The sequence below is a fragment of the Mytilus trossulus genome, chromosome 8 (genome assembly GCF_036588685.1).
Source record: "Mytilus trossulus isolate FHL-02 chromosome 8, PNRI_Mtr1.1.1.hap1, whole genome shotgun sequence".
NCBI lineage: Eukaryota > Metazoa > Mollusca > Bivalvia > Mytilida > Mytilidae > Mytilus > Mytilus trossulus.
Window position 1 is genome coordinate 56,027,264 of NC_086380.1, and position 18,866 is coordinate 56,046,129.

Below are 18,866 nucleotides of genomic sequence, written 5' to 3' on the forward strand. Positions count from 1 at the left end.
GGATTCATTAATATTCGTTGGATACCAATTTTCGTGGTTTTCGTGGGTACAGGGAAAAAACGAATTAAAATGTTCCCCGAAATGCTAATTTTCTAAAAAAATGCATGTGAACTTTGTCAAAACCACGAATTTGAATAACCACGAATATGCAAGTTTTCCTCTATCCACGAAAATTGGTACCCACGAAAATAAATGAATCCACAGTATATTATTTTGTGTACAAATTGTAATGTTTTTTTTAACCACTGAAAACAAACGATAAAATTATAAAGCTTCAAAGTTAGTCTTAGCTGTAACTTATTATTTGTGAAGGAATTGATTTAATTTAACAATCTTTTAACAGATACATTTGTAACATCTATGTCACTTGAAATATCAAACAATGTATCATTTATTTTGTAGTAATTCCTTTTCCTAAAAATTTGGTGCTTGAGCGTCAGTTGGGGAGTAGTGTTGTGATAACTTGGCAGCCACCAGATGGCGTTGCTCCACAGGATGTGAGAGTATATCATGTCTGCCTAGATGGGAAGGTCATCATCACAGTCAAAGGAAACGAAAGAACGAAATCTCTTATAGAGAATGTGGATTGTAATCAGGTATGATGTACAAGTTATTTGTTTTAATTGCATCAAAGAATTTCAATGCTAATAGATATAAGAAGATGTGGTATGAGTGCCAATAAGACAACTCTCCTTCCAAGTCTCAATTTATAAAAGTAAACCATTGTAAATCAAAGTACAGTCTTCAACACGGAGCCTTGGCTCACACCTAACAACAAGCTATAAAGGGCCTCAAATATGACAAGTGTAAACCCTTTGAACAGGAAATCTGAAAGTCTAATATAAATAAAAAACGAGAAACACTTATAAACTACATCAACAAACTGCAACTACTAAACATCATAGGTATGTTCCACTGAGGGTTAAGCTATTTATAAGCACCAATCCCTTTCCCTACCCTGGGACAGTGGTGTAGCAGTTTAATGTTAGAACAAACTATAAATATAATTTGAAAAGAGCTTAACCAATCAGAACAATACAAAGCACAGTCAATAAGTGATCACAATACACCAAATGAAGCATTGATATTTGCAGCAATCTTTGTATTTCCTCTTTAGGTACATAGAATCAGTGTCCGGTGCCTTTCCAGCAAAGGATTATCACAAGATAATCAGGCTACCATTTTAATAGGAAAAGGTGAGAGCTTATTTTATAATCCAATTTAATTAATTCCTTACATTTATATTCATCTGATATATCTTTCAAGTTTGACTTTGGCTTTTCAGCATGTTCAGAATTACTTATTTTGATGCATTTTACTTCTGACTGCAATATAATCTTTGTTTTCATTATCAACACATTGTTCACTTACAATTGGCCGTTTCAGAATCTACTGCATCCTGGGTAATATTTTCAAAAGCGTAAAGTGTTTTGATTGGTTAAAAACGTTATAAACAATGGAAATTCAACCAATGACGTAACGTTATTTTCACTTTGGGGTACGAACAATGAAACTACCCATGATGCTTTAGATTCTGAAACGGCCAATTGGTAAGCTGTTCATTGATCAGAATCAAAATATGACATGGAGAATCCTCGCTTATCATTGGTTTTGCCATTGTTATGAAAACTAAAAATTTGATGCTTCAGAATGCAGTCTTGACCAATGTCTTAATACTGGATTGTTAGATGACGCTGCTAAAAATCTATGTATAGAGAATGGGGGTAAATTACACTGATTTTGAGTTTTGAAAAACAGCACACAAAATAATTAACTATGAATTTTAATTCCTCAATACTATTTATATGCAGAAAATGGGAGAGTTTATATTTCTTATAGAAACTATATTTATAACATTTTTCATTTTCAAATTGCTTTGAAATTTTTTGTTCAAATTCTTTCTGATAAAATGAAGATTTTATATTTGTGTAGATGAGTTTTTGTCTTATTGTTGAAAACCCCACATCTCTTAGGCCTTTAACTAATAGTATTTCAACACTTCTGTATATGAAAAGTAGTTTTAGTGTTTATATTAATTGATGGCTTTTCTTTGTGTATGCTGTACTCTAATATAATATTTTTATAATACTAAAGCTTACATATATATATTTACACACATGAATAGTGTATTTAATCATAGTAAATAATAAAGATTTTCACTATAGCACTCTTACAGTTGTGTGTCCGCCATTCATAACTGTTTTTCCTGCTGTTATATATTGATATGTAGTCTTTATCATAAATAGTTCACAATTTCTATGCATTTGATCACATTAAACAATTTTTCAATTTGTGTCACAACATTTAAATTTTTAGTTTTGAGTTTCGATTTTCAAAAAGATTTGTGAATATATGGAATTTTGATTTTTTTTAAATAGATTTAAAATCAGAATACTAAATATGTTTATTTAATTCAAACTTTTATTTCCAGGCAGTTAATAATTTCAAAACTGAATAAAATTCATTTTATCCAGCCTGAGTTTACTATTACAATGAACTAGCAATTTGTCTTTAATTCTTTTTCAAATATAAAAAAATTGAATGGTAAAAATTTGTGGTTGCATGTTGAAGTAAAACTGTTTTTCATTAGCAATTTAAACTTTAATATTTATATTATGACTCTTTCTAAAATATGAGCCAAGATGTTTTCATCAGTTCAGTTGCACAGAAAAAGTTTTCTGAAATTGTGAATTATACATATGCATATTCATTAGCCTCAGTTTCAAATAACCAATCATATATAAACTGTTTCCATGATAACAGATGCTGTTCCTGCACCTAGTCAGCTGATCGCTAGCAACATCACTCCTAACTCTGCTACTTTGACCTGGTTGCCTGGCAACAGTAACTTTCAGCACTGCATATCATTGAATGGAAATGAAGTGAGGGTGGTAAAAGGGTCAATCTGCAGTTACAATTTAACAGGTAGGGGTCATGGAAGCGCAATCTGTGATTACAATTTAACAGGTACAGACTAAACGATTCTACAATTAGAAACACAGTCTGATTTTACTTTAAAAATGCAGACTTAAATCGCTATGGATTTTGCACCTTGAATGTAGTTAATCTTACAACATAGACAAAAAAAATGAAATATTCACAGCAAAACAAATCAGACATTTAAAATTTTATTTCTTTAATCAATCAGACATTCGAAATTTTCTTTTTATGTTTTTTTTACTCCAAATTCACTTTAGATTCATGTTTTTCTTTGCTTCTACGTTTTTTTAACATTCTAGTGTGAAGAAATTCTTAACAAAATATGTATACACACTGACTTATAGCATAATGCTAATTACCTGTAGAAATTATATAAGTAGTTTGTAAATTACCTTATAACAAATACCGTATTTATTCTATTTAAAGCCCCCCTACCGAAAATAGTGTGTTCAGAACTTTTGACTTCTAATAAACGCCCCCATTTTGTAGTTAAAAAAATAAATTTCCAATGACAAAGACGAGTTTGACGGCAAAGTTATCATTTGGATTACCTTCCTCTTGTTTACATCTTAGTTTGTAGCTGATTGCATAACTCCAGATACTTTTGTATACATGATAACCCCTAATTGAGCTGTTGAAGTTATGTTCCATCGATGTTGACGCTTGTTCTTTTGAAAATTTTAACAAATTATTAGATGAGGTCATTACCGATAAACGCTATTTATAGATTATGGAGACAATAAAAAACACGTGTGTGTAACTATAGTCTATTTCAACAAAATTCAGGTAAAGGTCAATGAAGTAAGGTACGAAATTTGTTTCTCTAATTGACGCCCCCTTTTCAGAAATTGTCTACGCCCCGGGGCGTTTATAAGAATAAATACGGTAATTGGAAAGTCAGCTGATATACAATTTTTTTACTAGATAAATTAAATGCATAGCAGTTAATTTTAAAGATTTTTTTGGTTTCAGATAGTATACACAAAAGACAATTTTTAAACTCATGCATAAATTTGACACATGCTTTATTCAAATTTGTGATGGCTTGGTTTTATATGCTTTGCTGTGTCAAGAAAATAATCATATGCATTGCTTAGTGACTATTAAAGCTCAAATATAGAATTATGAAATTAGTTATCATGATAAACTATTTCAGAATTCTTTCATAAAATTAAAAGAAACGGATGCAGGCAACAGCTTGTCTTGTTGAGAAAATAAATATATCGAGAAATAAATATAGATTCCTACACTGCAACAAGTATATCACGATATCTCTCCACTCGAGACAGTTAAATTTTATTATTTAAAGCGCGAGGCTATATATATTTATTTCTTGATATGTTTAACGTCATTAGGCATAGTCTCCTTTTTTCATGATGTCACAATAGGAAAATTCAAAAGAATAAAAAACATTTAGACGTCAAAATCAAGTTTCGACTAATCATTTGCCAAGAACAGATTTTTCACTAGTGAGGTGAAATATTTTTCTCACACTGGTCAGGAAATGTGAAAATAGCACAAAATTTAGAAAATCAATTATCTCCCCATATAAATCTAATGATAATGCATTTTTTTTTTTGTATCTAATAAATGCTTTTATTACTAGAGGAATGGTTTATAACCATTTAATTAGCTAAGACCTGCTGTAGAAGTCATAGTATTTCTACATCTTTTTCTTCAACTAAAAAATTCATATTTATTCATTCCATTTATCCCTATCCATTTTCAATGATATTTCTCAGAAATATTGATGACATCTTACACATATATCTTCTAATTTAGGTTTGGAAGCTGGTACTGAACACACAGTTACTATAACAGCTAGAAACCCATTGGGAGAAAAGACAAAAGGTCACCAGTCTGCATTTGTAGAATTTAGAACTCTTAAAGGAGGAATGCCTGAACCTCCTATTAATGTTCAAGTTGAGGCTGGTCCTCGGGAAGGGTCATTGCTCTTGACCTGGCTCCCAGTTACGTTAGAACCCTCAGGATTTTCAAATGGTGCTCTGGTCAAAGGTTATGTCGTGTATGCTGATGGTCAACGTACCAAAGAAGCCAAAGGAGCAACAAGTAAGTTTTACTGTAAATTCAGAAATTATTGCATGCATTTATTGCGTTTACAACTCAGTTGCATTTTTCACAACAATAAAAACCTCGCATAAATTTTTGAATTTACAGTAGTTAGAGATAGAAATAAGAAGTCACAGTAGGTTGTGTTCCTTTACTTACTATGAATTTAAAAGCAAAACCTACAAAAATTAACAGTCCAGTATCTAAATTCAGTGTTGGTATCAGAAGAACAAGGATAAAAACCTGTTATAAAAAGATAAGGAGATTTTAAAGAATGATTGACAATGAGACAACTTTCAACCAGAGTTAAAATGACATTACATGAAGAAGGATAAGTCAAATTTGACAGGTCTTATAAAGTTAAATGTAAAGTGTCTTCAACAATAAAATATTATGTCGGACTTATATATAGCAGGTATTTGACATCTGCAAGAACATATTTTCATGTATTTTAGCATAGCAATATAAGAAATAAAGCATTGTATAAATTGTTAAATGATTTATCCTCTTTTTTCAGATGATCATATGATACTGAATGCTAGTGATTTTCGAGGATTTATTCCACGTAATTTAGTGGTGCGAACTGTTAACACAGATAATCAGGAATCCACTGACTCGGAGGTCGTCAAACTTCCACATTCCCTGATCAGTGAAATAACAGATAGTGCTGCTAAAGAACTCGTGTCAAAAGACAAGTCGAAAAAAGTAAGTAATGAGTCAACTGGGTCTGTGATAGGATGTAATTACATGTATAAATATAGATTCCACCACTGCATCGAGTGTAATATGATATTTAACTGTCGAGAGTGGATAAAAATCAATTTACACGAGATTTGGTGGTGGAATCTGTTTCTCTAATGATTTTCAAACAATGTGCAGGCAAATTTATCTCTTCTTTGAGACTGATCTGCAAAAAGATATGTTCTTTATATGTGACATCATCAGGCAATGGTCACCTTTTTTCATGTCGTCACAATAGGAAATTCAGAGGAACACAAGAAAATTCGACGTCATTATTGGAATTTAACTAATGAAGTACTGAGATCAAACGAACCACACATTGATTACATTTTTTTATACAATGGGTGCAGAAAGGGATAAATTGACGAAGAATTAGAGAAGCTTGTTTATCTTATTATCAATTTTGACCTCTTTTTAGCTAGATAATGTAAGATTTCAGACTTGCTTGATGAAAACAATATCTGTACAATATTTAAATTGTATTATGTACAATGTCATAGATTAAATTGTATTTTATACTTGCCACTCAGTAGACAGAAAACATAGCAAGCCTCATATTATAAATAAATAACACTTTCAATTTTTCACTGCTTTCTGGATTTATCTTCACAAAGAAAATTCAAATCACTTCAATTAAGAGGTGTTTTAACAGCCTATATTAGTGGCGGATCCAGAAATTGACTGGCTGCCCAAGAGGGGGCCCGTTTTGTCACACTTCGGTGATTCCCTATATCAGCAACCAATTTTTTTTCTCAAAAGGGCCCCCACCCCCTAAATCTGCCTCTGTTGATTACACATTAGGGTCTTGTACAGTCTGTTTTATTTATTTCTTATTTGAGTTTATAAAGACCTTGACTATCTATAAAGCCCTCACACGGTCGGCTGGCGGTTTAATGTCATCATTTGAAAGACCAAGGATGTATAAGTACTTGAATTTGTGAGGATCTTTAGACCAAAAGGGACCTAAAAAATAGCTACAGTCAAAATATTTTTTACAGTTCAAAATTCTGTGAAGATATTATATATGAATATTATATATACTTTCAGACGCCTTCTGCCTCCAAGGAAAGACAACCCAGTATAGACCAGGAAATTCAAAAAGCAGTAGAGGTAGTTACAGAAAGTGAAGTTGCTATGGTAACAAAACATTAATAATAACTAGTACAAGCTTCAGTAGTACAAGTATTGTAGCACCATAGCAGCTTATTTATATTATATATTATAACACAGGGAAAGTTGGAAAGTGCACATCTGGGTTATGGAATTGTTGGGGGGAAAGTTTAAATTATTGAAATTTTAAATTATTGAACAAGTCATGATGAAAACAAATCTTGACCCATAAAAGTTTTCCAATTTTCCATTGAAAATTTAAATGTATCTTCGTATCTTTAAGAATGAAATTTATTCTGTCAACTCTGCAAAATGGTTTAAAATGAAAAATTTGTTAGAACTAGAATTTTGTGTAAGTAAGCAAAGTTGACTGAATTTATTATTTTTCAAGATGAGGAATGTGCATGCTATATATGTATCTATGGTAACCGTTCATGCTTATATATTTAATGGTGTAAAATTAAGCAGCTGAATAAAAGAAAGGAATAATGAAAAAATGATATGGATATTTTTAAGGAGTATTATAAGAATTTAAACCCAAAAATTGGGGGGAAAATGTAATTCTAGCTGCTTAATAACTGGGCAATTTGCTTGTTACTATTTTATACCTATGCCTTGCTTTTACAATTGTTAGTCATCTAAGCACTTGGTTACTATGGTTATCTGATCTTTGTCACAGAGGAGCTTGTATTCTTCTAAGGTCTTGTCTTTTTCAATGTGGCATGTTGGTTCCTTGTATAAAATAAAACACATGTTTTGTTTATTTAACAAATTCACCAGTGTAAATTGGAATTTTAAACATAGCACATTTATTTTACAAACTCAATCATAATATGTACATTTTTAACAGAAATTTGAAAGCAGTTATGAAAATAAAATACTAATTTGTTTACACACTTAATAATTTTAATTGAGCATGTGTGCATGATATCTATATGAATATCTCTGCATTTTCCTGTAGAAAAAGTATATACTGGATTAAAAGGGTAACAGCGTATAGAAAGTTAGTAGATATAAGCTTGTTACCAGGAAATTCCATACCTATTTACTTGACAGCAAATGGAAGTTTTTAACGACCATGACTGGCTATACAGCCCTTGCACGGTTGGCCAAAACATGACATTGGTAACTACTAGATAATTTTGGGTTGCTCATTGTTTTAGGTCATACAGTTGCCTATAATATCTTTCTCCATTTGGAGAGTTGTCTCGTTGTCAATCATACCACATCTCCTTATTTTTACAGTATGACTGAAACCTAATTATTATATTTCTTTCTTAAAAAAAAACAACTTCCATATGAGGTCTAAATCAAGCTTTTAGAGAATTCTATATCAAAAAACAACTTCATGAAGGCTGTAGAAAATTGTTTGCTTTATCAGTAAAGAGTGGAAGAACACACACTTATAAAAGTTCTTTAAATAGTTTGAAAGTCAGAATATTTATGAAAAAAAAACCTTTTAATTAGATATAGTATGAAATTTAATCACCCCAGAGTTTCCCCAGGGTATAGAAGTTGGACTTAGTAAGCTTCAAGGGACAAGATGAAAGGGTATATAAAATTCTGAAAATAAAATGGTATTTAGATACAAGGTTGTAAATAACTTATATTTTGATGAAACAGTTTCCTTGTAATTGTCTAACAGTTGACACATTTAACATACCTAGGATGGTCCAAGGGATCAATAACAAAAATAAATTAGTCATTGAAATTTGATGTGGATTATTTTCTGGTAACAGCATTATATCTCTGACTGCATGCCATACATAAACTTTTTACAGGGTAGCTTGTGTATAATGCCTTTAACAAAATTTTAAAGTTCATTATCGATATAAAAATTTCTAGATGTAATGTAAAACATTGATATAAATGATGTACAGTATATATTCTATAAGTGAAAAAATATCCTTTAGATAAAAACTAAAATTGTTTTCATTCTTTTTTTGTAATTTTCAATTACATTTTTATTCTGATAAAACTGTAACGATGAAAACATGTGCTTTTATATAAATCATAATGGAAATAAATTATCAGGTAACCATAGCAACTGCTTCAGTTTTCCCATCATGCATTGTTGTCATTGTTTCATTGTTGTCATCCTGTCACATGACCATCTATTTGACAGAGTCCTTCCAATGTTTATGAAGCTGACTTTATAGAATCATCCAGCAACTCAGAGCTTTCTGACATTCCTGAAGTGGAGGAGGATTCAAACGAGGAATTAGCCAATGGGAGCTCAATACAGGATGAACAGAGCTCCTCATTGGTCTTTCCAAATCATGACACACCAGTGCAGGTCAGGCAACTAACTTCATTTCAATTTCATCACCATTATAATGCTGTTCTTGGTACTGGTTAAGGGTTGTTATGGTTCTCAATTAATATTTCTCTTCTCTGGATTTTTTAACTCAGTCTTTACAATTTTATACAAAGTTTGTAAAATGTAAAACTGTATAATTAGTTATGATTAAACTGTATAGTTAGTTATGATTAAACTGTATAGTTAGTTATGATTAAACTGTATAGTTAGTTATGATTAAACTGTATAGTTAGTTGTGATTAAACTGTATAGTTAGTTATGATTAAACTGTATAGTTATTTATAATTAAACTATAGTTAGTTGTGATTAAACTGTATAGTTAGTTAAGATTTAACTGTATAGTTAGTTGTAATTAAACTATAGTTAGTTGTGATTAAACTGTATAGTTAGTTAAGATTTAACTGTATAGTTAGTTGTGATTAAACTGTATATTTGTATGGTATCAATGATATTAATACTTTCTCACCACACGTTTGTTTGTGAATTCACTTTAAATTTCAAAAAAGGCTATCTCCACCGTTTTAGGTAGATGTTAAGTGCACAGCACAATTTTTTGCAATAAAAAAAAATGATTGCTATATTCACATTAAACATGTTAAATACACTATTAAATCAAAACTCATACAAAATCAGAGATTATAAAAACACATGCACACACAAAGAGGCTGAATGTAACTCCCAAATGATTATTTGAAGTATGATTTGCCTACCTGTGATTAGGTGGCATATTTTCTAAAACGTATGAACATTTTTCATATCACCTGGGAAAAAGACAAAATAACATTTGAAAAAAAAACCTTTATCATTAAATCTGCACATTCATATGACATAGAAGTGAAAAGAGAGACAATATAGACTTATATACATGTCTTGATATAGATATATTTGGATTTTATCAGTAGACCATGGAAAACTGCATACTTTGTTTTTGCCATATAAAAGAATACCTTATACCGGTATATATATCTGGACTTTGTTATTAGGAAACTATGTATACTATTGAATAAACAGCTATAATAAATATACCCAGTAATTTATGTTGTGAATGTATACATTGTATATGTATTTAAAGTGTAGTATAAATATCAACTTGTAAAAAATTTGGGTTGTAGATGGTTTCTAGAGGCTTAGTCCATAAAAGTATAATTTAATATATATGTTTTATAGTTAATTGGAGTTTTTTTTTTATTATTATCCCTTTCTTTTTCTGTAAGAAAACAGAGATTTTAAGCAGACATTAGTACCATTTACAGTGAAACAAAAATACATTCAATATTCAAAAATTAAAAGAAATGAATTTAACAATATTTGGAAGGTTGTGATATTTGATTTGACACCTATTGAATGTTTAGATTTTATAGGAATATTTGTTTTAGCAAACTCAATGTAAAAAGGTGATATCAAAAATAATACAAGACATGTACAGTAATTTCGGGAGAAGTATACATATTGAGATATATTTTATCTATTGTGCCATTTCCTGCTTTGCTGTCCAGCTTTAGCAAGCTTTGTAAAAGGGAAGTTTAAAGAAACCTTTACACTTTCATTTAACATACAGTAACCTAAAGGTTTTTTTCAATGCAGTTGGTTAAGAATGCTTTAAATTCAGAAATTATTGAGGGTATTTATTATTGGGATATGCAAACGTACCAAATTGCAAGATTAATTATTGCATTTTCAGGTAATGCTGCATTGTAATAATGCTTTCCAAATTTTAAATGGAAGTCAAAATTTTGTCAAAATTTTTCCTTGTGGAAATTTTTGCAATAATAATATCACCTCAACAATTTCAGTAGTATAGCTTTATTATTTAAAAGGTTTCACTTGTGAAAGTGGAACAAGAGAAAACAATCTGCTCATGTTAGGTATTTAGTTTATTGAATTAGTAAAATATAATTATTCATGAAATGATGGTTTCTTTGTTCACAGGATCTTAATGAGGATGATAGCTCCACACCAAGATCCACATCCACACCGAGGGCTATCCATAAGCCTCAACAGCCTTCATCAACAACTCCACCTACAATTAAAGTAGATCTAGCCACCAAAGATAGGTCTCGGGCCTCACCAAAAATGAAAATCCCAGCTATAGGTAATAACAAATAAGATTTGAATGGGGTTTATGCTTTTATCATTGTACAATAAAAAAAACAATTATCAATTAAATAGTTTTCTTATAAAAACAAGTGGATGTGGTCATCAACTAGGCAACTTAAAACCAGAGACCAAATATCATAGAAGCTTGTCCAATTCCGTCAGCTGTTTAATTCAAAATTGTTCATGTGTGACATCAAGATACATTGAACTTAATTTACCTTAAATTTGCCTCAGTTCTGCACTGACAACAGTGCTATTTCAATAATTCAGTTCTGTAAAATAAAGGCTCATTTTACAATGATATATTATTGATCAATTGTATAAAAATCTTTCAATAGATAAAATTGAGAAAGGAAATGGTGAATATGTCAAAGCAACAACCACCCGACCATAGAGCAGACAACAGCCGAAGGCAACCAATGGGTCTTCAATGAAGCGAGAATTCCCGCACCCGTAGGTGTCCTTCAGCTGGCCCCTAAAAATATGCATAATAGTACAGTGATAATGGACGTCATACTAAACTCTGAAATATACACAAGAAACTAAAATTTAAAATCATACAAGACTAACAAAGGCCAAAGGCTCCTGACTTGGGACAGGGCGCAAAATTGCAAAAAAGATGAATGGCTTCTGGCAGATTTTACAGTATTGTGTTCTGTCTCCTACTTTCATGTTGCTAATGTGACGGAGACAAAAATGAGTAACATTAGCGACATTTGGACATGTCACATGAGCAACAACTTCTTTAAAAGTTAAAATGTATGCACACAGTGATGTTTAATATATGCCTGGAGTAATAAAATTGTACAATCTGGTTTAGAATTTCTAAATATACAGAATGTCATTTGCAGGTGTACTTTATATCAAATGAATACACAAGAAACCAAAAAATTAGTAACGTTAGCGACATTTGGACATGTCACATGAGCAACAACATCTCTAAAAGTTAAAATGTATGCACACAGTGATGTTTAATATATGCCTGGAGTAATAAAATTGTACAGTCTGGTTTAGAATTTCTAAATATACAGAATGTCATTTGCAGGTGTACTTTATATCAAAGGAATACACAAGAAACCAATTTGTAATAGTAACATTAGCAACATCTACTATCATGACATTACGTTTTGTTGCTAACGTCTTTTTGATGGACGGAATACATTTAAGGTCCTCTTGTAACAATATTACATACAACTTACCTTCTTTGCTTCCCCATCATGTGAAGGAACTGACTCCGAATCTATTTCTGCAAAGGGCGATATCGTAACTCCTATACAGGAGAGTTACAGATCTAAATATATGTTGCTCATGTGACACTGATTTGGACGGAAACCTCGAGCAGTAACGTTCGCAAAAATTAAAACAGCCAATGATATTGATTCCTCAAGTCCTTTGACCCCCTTACGTCATCCAAATTTAATATGATTGCTATTTTCAATTATTTAAAAAACCCGGGGTAAAAATAACTACAATGGGCTGTCTGAGAACCAAAAAGAAAATTGCGATCGTGACATATCACAATGGACGGAAAAGACGTGACGTTAGCAACAATATTATTAAATTACCTTTTTTAGCCTTTACCAATAAAAATCTGCCTTAAAGTAATGATTAAAACACAAAAGAAGACTTTTTCTTAAAATATAAGTCCATGTTATTAGGCTCCACTTATAAATAATGCTTCAAAATTCCACTCCAAATAAGCTGGATGTCAGTAAAGTAGGTCATGATGTCTATTCCATGTCCAATATTTTGAAATTGAAAACCCTCTAATTCTAACATAAAACACAAACACAGAGTAATTTTTATGTTTATTTACTCAGAAAGACACATTTTATTCATTAACATAATGCATTACTCCATTACACAGTCTGTTTCACAGTTTCAGCAATTGCTTTTTTGATGGATACAAAAAAACAATAATTCCTTCTTATTGTAAAATCTGCCTTCTGCATTTTTAACTGTATAGTTGTATTTTTCAGTCATTACTTTCACAACAACAAAAAAACTTTTTTTAATCACATTGATTGTTGATGCTCTGAAAAAGATACATTTAAGAAAAATTTATAAACTTTTGATTTCAGTAGCAAATTTCATTTATGAATAAAGTATTTTCCATTTTCAGAAATAACAAGAGACAGTAGTTCCGAAAGAGGAAATTCATTAGATGTGTCAGAGGATGAAACAGACCTTGATAATAGTTCAAAGGGTAAAAGTCCTACTAAAAAACAACATGAATCTCCCAAAGCTACAAAACAATCTCCAAGAGATAATAGTGATATTGATCATGTGGATAGTGAAAGTTCTTCAAATATAGATACTAAAATTAGTGACGAAAATATCAGAAAAAGTGTGGATAAAAATATACCCCCAAGTGATCATTCACAAACAAACGGTTATCAAAGTTTAGACAGTAGTTTTGATAGCAGTCGGACGATAACGAGTAAAAATAATTCACCACGTTCAATTTCAAATACGCCTAGAAAACAACCTACCAATGGGACACAAAGTGGTCATGACGCAAACGCTAATAAAGTGATACGTGAAAATAGTCCCGTACGGACAGTTAAACGTGACGATATTCCTCCACTGGATTTAAACGGCTGTGATGATAGGAGTGATGTGGATTCTATCAGTGGAGAAATAAATCCACCGATAGATGATAATAGGATTCGATTATTTGTGGCGTTATTTGATTACGATCCAGAATCAATGTCACCCAATACAGATGCATTAGACGAGGAACTTCCATTTAAGGAAGGGCAGATAATTAAGGTAAAATACTGAAAATTTTTATTCAAAACATTTATTTTCAAGAAATTTAAGACCCTCAGATGTTTGTTAATTGAGTAAATTAGGTAAATGAATTCAGTGACAGTAAATTCAGAATTTGTTTTGAGCATTTATTATTGTGTTTGTCGGAAAATACATGGGTAAAATTTGGAAAAATGAGATGAAGGATATAAACTTCATTGAGACAGCAACCCAAAGGTACAAAAAGAGCACAGAATACTTTAAGAAGTAGAAACATGATATTTCAAAGTTCAGATCAGATGTGACGACATATAATTTGTATTTCAATGGACTTTAAACTGCTTTGAAACTAATTAAGATGTTGGTCAACAAATACATATTATTACATCAGTTATTGCTCATTATAGTTGCTACATATATGTATACTAACTTATGAAAATTAATCACAATAATTACAATGTTACATATATTTTTAGATCGTAATTAATTGTATTTTTTATTTTCAGGTAAAACAATTTTTTTTTCTAATTTTCAGAATATGATATAAGAAATATTTAATATTTAATGTGGACATTATTTCACATTTATAATGCTTTATAGTCTAGATTAAAAAAAATACACTTTATACACTTGACATATATATTTACACAACTTTTTTAAGATTAGTTTGAATATTAGCTTATTTGCTCAAATTCCATAGGTTTTATACTTTAAGCCAGTTAGATTTATCACTGAATGCAACATAGTTTATTTTAGTGTTTAGTTTTGATTTATTCAGATAAATATTTAAAAATGTCACAACTAATTCAATATACCACTAATTATTTAAGTTCATACAGTCAACATTACCTCCCTTAAAAGATTAAAAATGTGATGTCTAATCCACATGATCGGAGCAAGAGTTCTGCTCTCCTATTCTTTTGAATTTGAATTTTGAAATTATAGATTTTAATTGAAATTGTGGCTCATAACAGCTATTATTTGATAATATATATAATGAAGAACTTTATTAAGTTATCATGGTTATGGCCCTTGATTTTAGATGGTTCATTGTTTGGGACAGGGTAAAAAAAGGGTTGTGTGTTCCAACCTCTTAGAGTTCTGTTTGATGTAACTGTTTTATTTGTGTTTCAGATATTTGGTGATAAAGATGCTGACGGGTTTTATCGTGGGGAATCTAATGGTCGAGCGGGTTATGTCCCCTGTAACATGGTTTCTGAAGTTCAGGTTGATGATGACGAGCTAGCCGACCAGCTACTCAAAGAGAGTCAAGGAACTACATTTAACATTAATGCTCAATTAATAGGTAAGGCATGAATAGTAAGGCTTAAAAATTCAAAATAAAAACTTTTTCACCAATGATATCTGTTCAATAAATAATGTATAATACATAAAAATTGTCAAAATAAAGAAGCAGTTCTGTTTTTCTGTTTAAGAGTATACAGTACGCCCAAGGAGTTTGTAATCCCAAACTCCATACTCCGATATTTTTCCTGGTGTAACACCAGGAAACTCCGACATCCCTCCCAAAATTGTCGGAGAAATTTAGGAGTATTCCCTCCGACTTCCGCGTAAATCCGCTACCTTTTGTTTATTGTATTAGCGACATCTCTCCCAGTCTGGTGTGACGCGGTGTGACACCAGGTAATTAATTGCCTTAATCCGTCTGATCTATGCCGGCACGCGACAGTCAAGGTATGTGAGATTTCTAATGTAATTAAACAATTGTATTTCCTGTCTATTGATTATCAGGTTATATCTGATTGCTTGAAACAAATGAAAGATTAAAATAAAAAGCAAAACGTTGTTGTTAATTCTTTCAATTACACTGTACATTTTAATCAAGTTTTTAAACAACTATATTTAATTTTGACTTCCGTTTTTTTATCAGTAAATAAATATTTAATTTACTAAAAGAGATATAATTGTGCAACAATAAACAGAGACTAACGCTGAATAAATGAGGGCAGTTTAAAGAAAAATTACACGTCTCAAAGTTTTTTATACTACAAGTAAAAAAGAAAATATTATTTACTATATGTTATGCTAATAATTCTACGCCATTTCCATTTTACGATTACAAAATAAAAGTTTTAAAATCCAAAACGTTGTTGTTAATGTTTTTAATTGTATTAAAGTTTTATAAAAAAAATCTATACTTGATTATGACCTCGTTTTTTATTTATCGGTAATTGATATAACTTACGAAAAGAGACATACTGGCGTGCAAATAAACGGAAACTAACACTGAAGGTATAAAATGTGAGCAGTGAGAAAATTACGTGTCTTAAAACTTGTATATACAAGTAAAAAAGAAAATACTATTCACCATGCGTTATGCTTAATAATTCTACGGCATTTTCTCTTCACGATTAGCATTACTTTAGGATATATATAATACATTTCGGCTACAACAGGAATACTTCTATAGCTGCATCAACTCGTCGTTGCATAATATTCATTTACGCACAATGAATGTAAACTTTTGTGTTGTATTTAGAACAGTGATCTTAAAATATTTTTAAAACAATTAATTGCCGTGAGAAGACGACACGCATCTCAGTGATCAACAGTGCGTGGTTGAACTTGAACTTGACTTCGCTCACAATATTGAATGCTAAAAATAGTGACATCAATTTTGTCCACGAGATTTTTATTTGGCGGGAAATAGTATCATGTAACAGTAAACTCAGGTGACCTTTCTGGATAACCGTGGGAAAATTCATTGAAGGTTTAAACTTGCTTTGTAATGATTGACATTTGTGTGCGTTAAGATTGAGGCTCTAGAAGGTCCCTTTACAATTGATTAACCGGATTCTAAATTTTATTCCTTTTCTGAATAAACGAACATCAGCCTTTTATTTATACGTTTCTCAGTCAACAGAGGACATAAACCTGGACATTATTTATACTTCCATAGTCAACACTATACATTAATGGTAGATGGAAACAGGATGCATGTCGTTCAGTTCCTGATGGGCGTTGGTAGAGATCCTCTGTGAAAATGTGTCGATCGTAAAAATCCGATCCACATTTTTTTTACATAGTTCTTTCTTGTACGATATAATTTCATTTTAATATTCTATAGTATAAATTGTTGAAATACTTCTTTTTATATTTCGCCGAGGACTTTTAACAAGCAGTAAAATACGGATTGCGCCAATCCAATGTTATTTTAAATAATAAAAGATCAATAACAGATCATAACAGATAAAAAAACACATGATTTTATTTCTTCATATAATTAAATAAGGTTGTGATTATTGTGTTGTGTCTGGGCGGGGAATTATCTCAGTATTTATGAATATAGGGCTGCCACATTGCATACAAAACTATTTGTCACTTTACAGTTTCTTTTTTAAATTCAAATATTTCAAGTCGGTAATCTACCGAGGTAGTGAAACATAATATTTTACATTTCAAAATAAATTGAAAGTAACAGAGTTCACTTGTTTGTTCTATAAATTAACTCTAGGGTTTGATTTAGAGTGGACAAATAACCGTAAAAACATCATTTTGTTTTAAGCCAGTTGATATTAATTATATAATATTGAACTATTAATGAACCGGATATTGCTCACTGAGTAGGTCATTAAAGGTTCTAATTGTGGTAAAATCATCTTTGTTGAAACTTTGTTGAAAAAACAAAAATTATAAACTGATCGGACTATAATGAAAATACTAAATACTAAGTATTAAAGTGTTTTATTCGTATTTTTATACGTTTTTACGTTTTATTTCATATGACAATGACATGGGCATATACATACAAGAATAATTATCTTATTTTAAATAAAAATGTCACACTTTTATCTGACAATGAATGGACATTTAAATAACGTATTTTAAAGCACACAGGTGCAATCAAGATCGATTAAATGTACAAAGGTAATAAATCTTGCTAATCCGATTATGTTGTCACGCGTCATTAGTTTTCAGTTCATCTGATGGGCAATAAACCAATTAACAGCCACGCGGTGTTGGGAGAGAATCTTGGGAGGAAATTGGGAGTAGAATCCGTGATTCGCGGTGTCACACCGCTACACTCGGAAATCGGTGATAAAAGTTCGCGATTACAAACTCTCTGGGCGTACTGTAAGTATTAAAAACATGAGTTTAATGAGAAATACATGTATATTTTCCTTGATTGTTTATGGCATTGACAGTTAAAACTATGAAAAAGTAGTAAAATTTTAAATCGATGCATTTTCCAGTACTATGTCACAATGCTGATATTCTATTTCGTCACAGTAAGAACTGATTGTTCAAAAATGTCATCTTCATCAATTTGTTCATAAAAAACGACTTGGAATTGATCTATTGAATTTAAAATATTTTTTAAAAAAAAATTAAAAAAAAGGACATACTAATTTCCCCTTTGAAACATCTCTCATTGTAAAATTGTTCAGTACAGTGACATTATCAAACAATACCAAGTTCTGAATAAGCATGAAATATTTGCCACTGAAAATCAATAAAATACTAACTGACTTGTATGTTTATTTTCCAGGTAATCATGGTAATGATCATTTTATAAAGCCAGTAAAAAGTTCTGATGAACTGTCCTCCACTAGTCCCAGTAGTATGTTACCAGTCTACGATTCGGAGAACTTGAGACGTATGGTAGCTTTATATGATTACGATCCACAAGAACTCTCACCTAATGTAGATGCAGAGGTAAACTCATTTCCATTACAGGAATAAGAAATACTGTAAAGTCAGAAATTATTGTGATGTTTTTATAATTTCAATCATTACTACAGGGTTTTAATTGCAATAATTAAATTTTGTATTTGGAAATTTTTTTTATATGAATAAAGGAGGCTTGCGAGTATAA

General features: G+C 30.9%; 1 protein-coding gene across 17 annotated transcripts in view; it reads left to right on the plus strand.

Moving 5' to 3' along the window:
* Positions 1 to 18,866, plus strand: part of LOC134681164 (RIMS-binding protein 2-like) — a 134,446-nt gene that overhangs the window by 105,683 nt on the left and 9,897 nt on the right. For 13 of the 17 annotated variants that reach the window (XM_063540631.1, XM_063540632.1, XM_063540626.1 and 10 more), the window contains 11 exons: positions 403 to 596; positions 1,118 to 1,196; positions 2,764 to 2,925; positions 4,723 to 5,010; positions 5,528 to 5,715; positions 6,799 to 6,888; positions 8,987 to 9,157; positions 11,111 to 11,273; positions 13,401 to 14,050; positions 15,164 to 15,335; positions 18,540 to 18,706. In XM_063540631.1, the coding sequence (XP_063396701.1) occupies positions 403 to 596; positions 1,118 to 1,196; positions 2,764 to 2,925; positions 4,723 to 5,010; positions 5,528 to 5,715; positions 6,799 to 6,888; positions 8,987 to 9,157; positions 11,111 to 11,273; positions 13,401 to 14,050; positions 15,164 to 15,335; positions 18,540 to 18,706 (2,324 nt within the window). The remainder of the gene's footprint in view (positions 1 to 402; positions 597 to 1,117; positions 1,197 to 2,763; positions 2,926 to 4,722; positions 5,011 to 5,527; positions 5,716 to 6,798; positions 6,889 to 8,986; positions 9,158 to 11,110; positions 11,274 to 13,400; positions 14,051 to 15,163; positions 15,336 to 18,539; positions 18,707 to 18,866) is intronic. The other 4 variants (XM_063540630.1, XM_063540636.1, XM_063540637.1 and 1 more) reach the window with 4 other exon arrangements.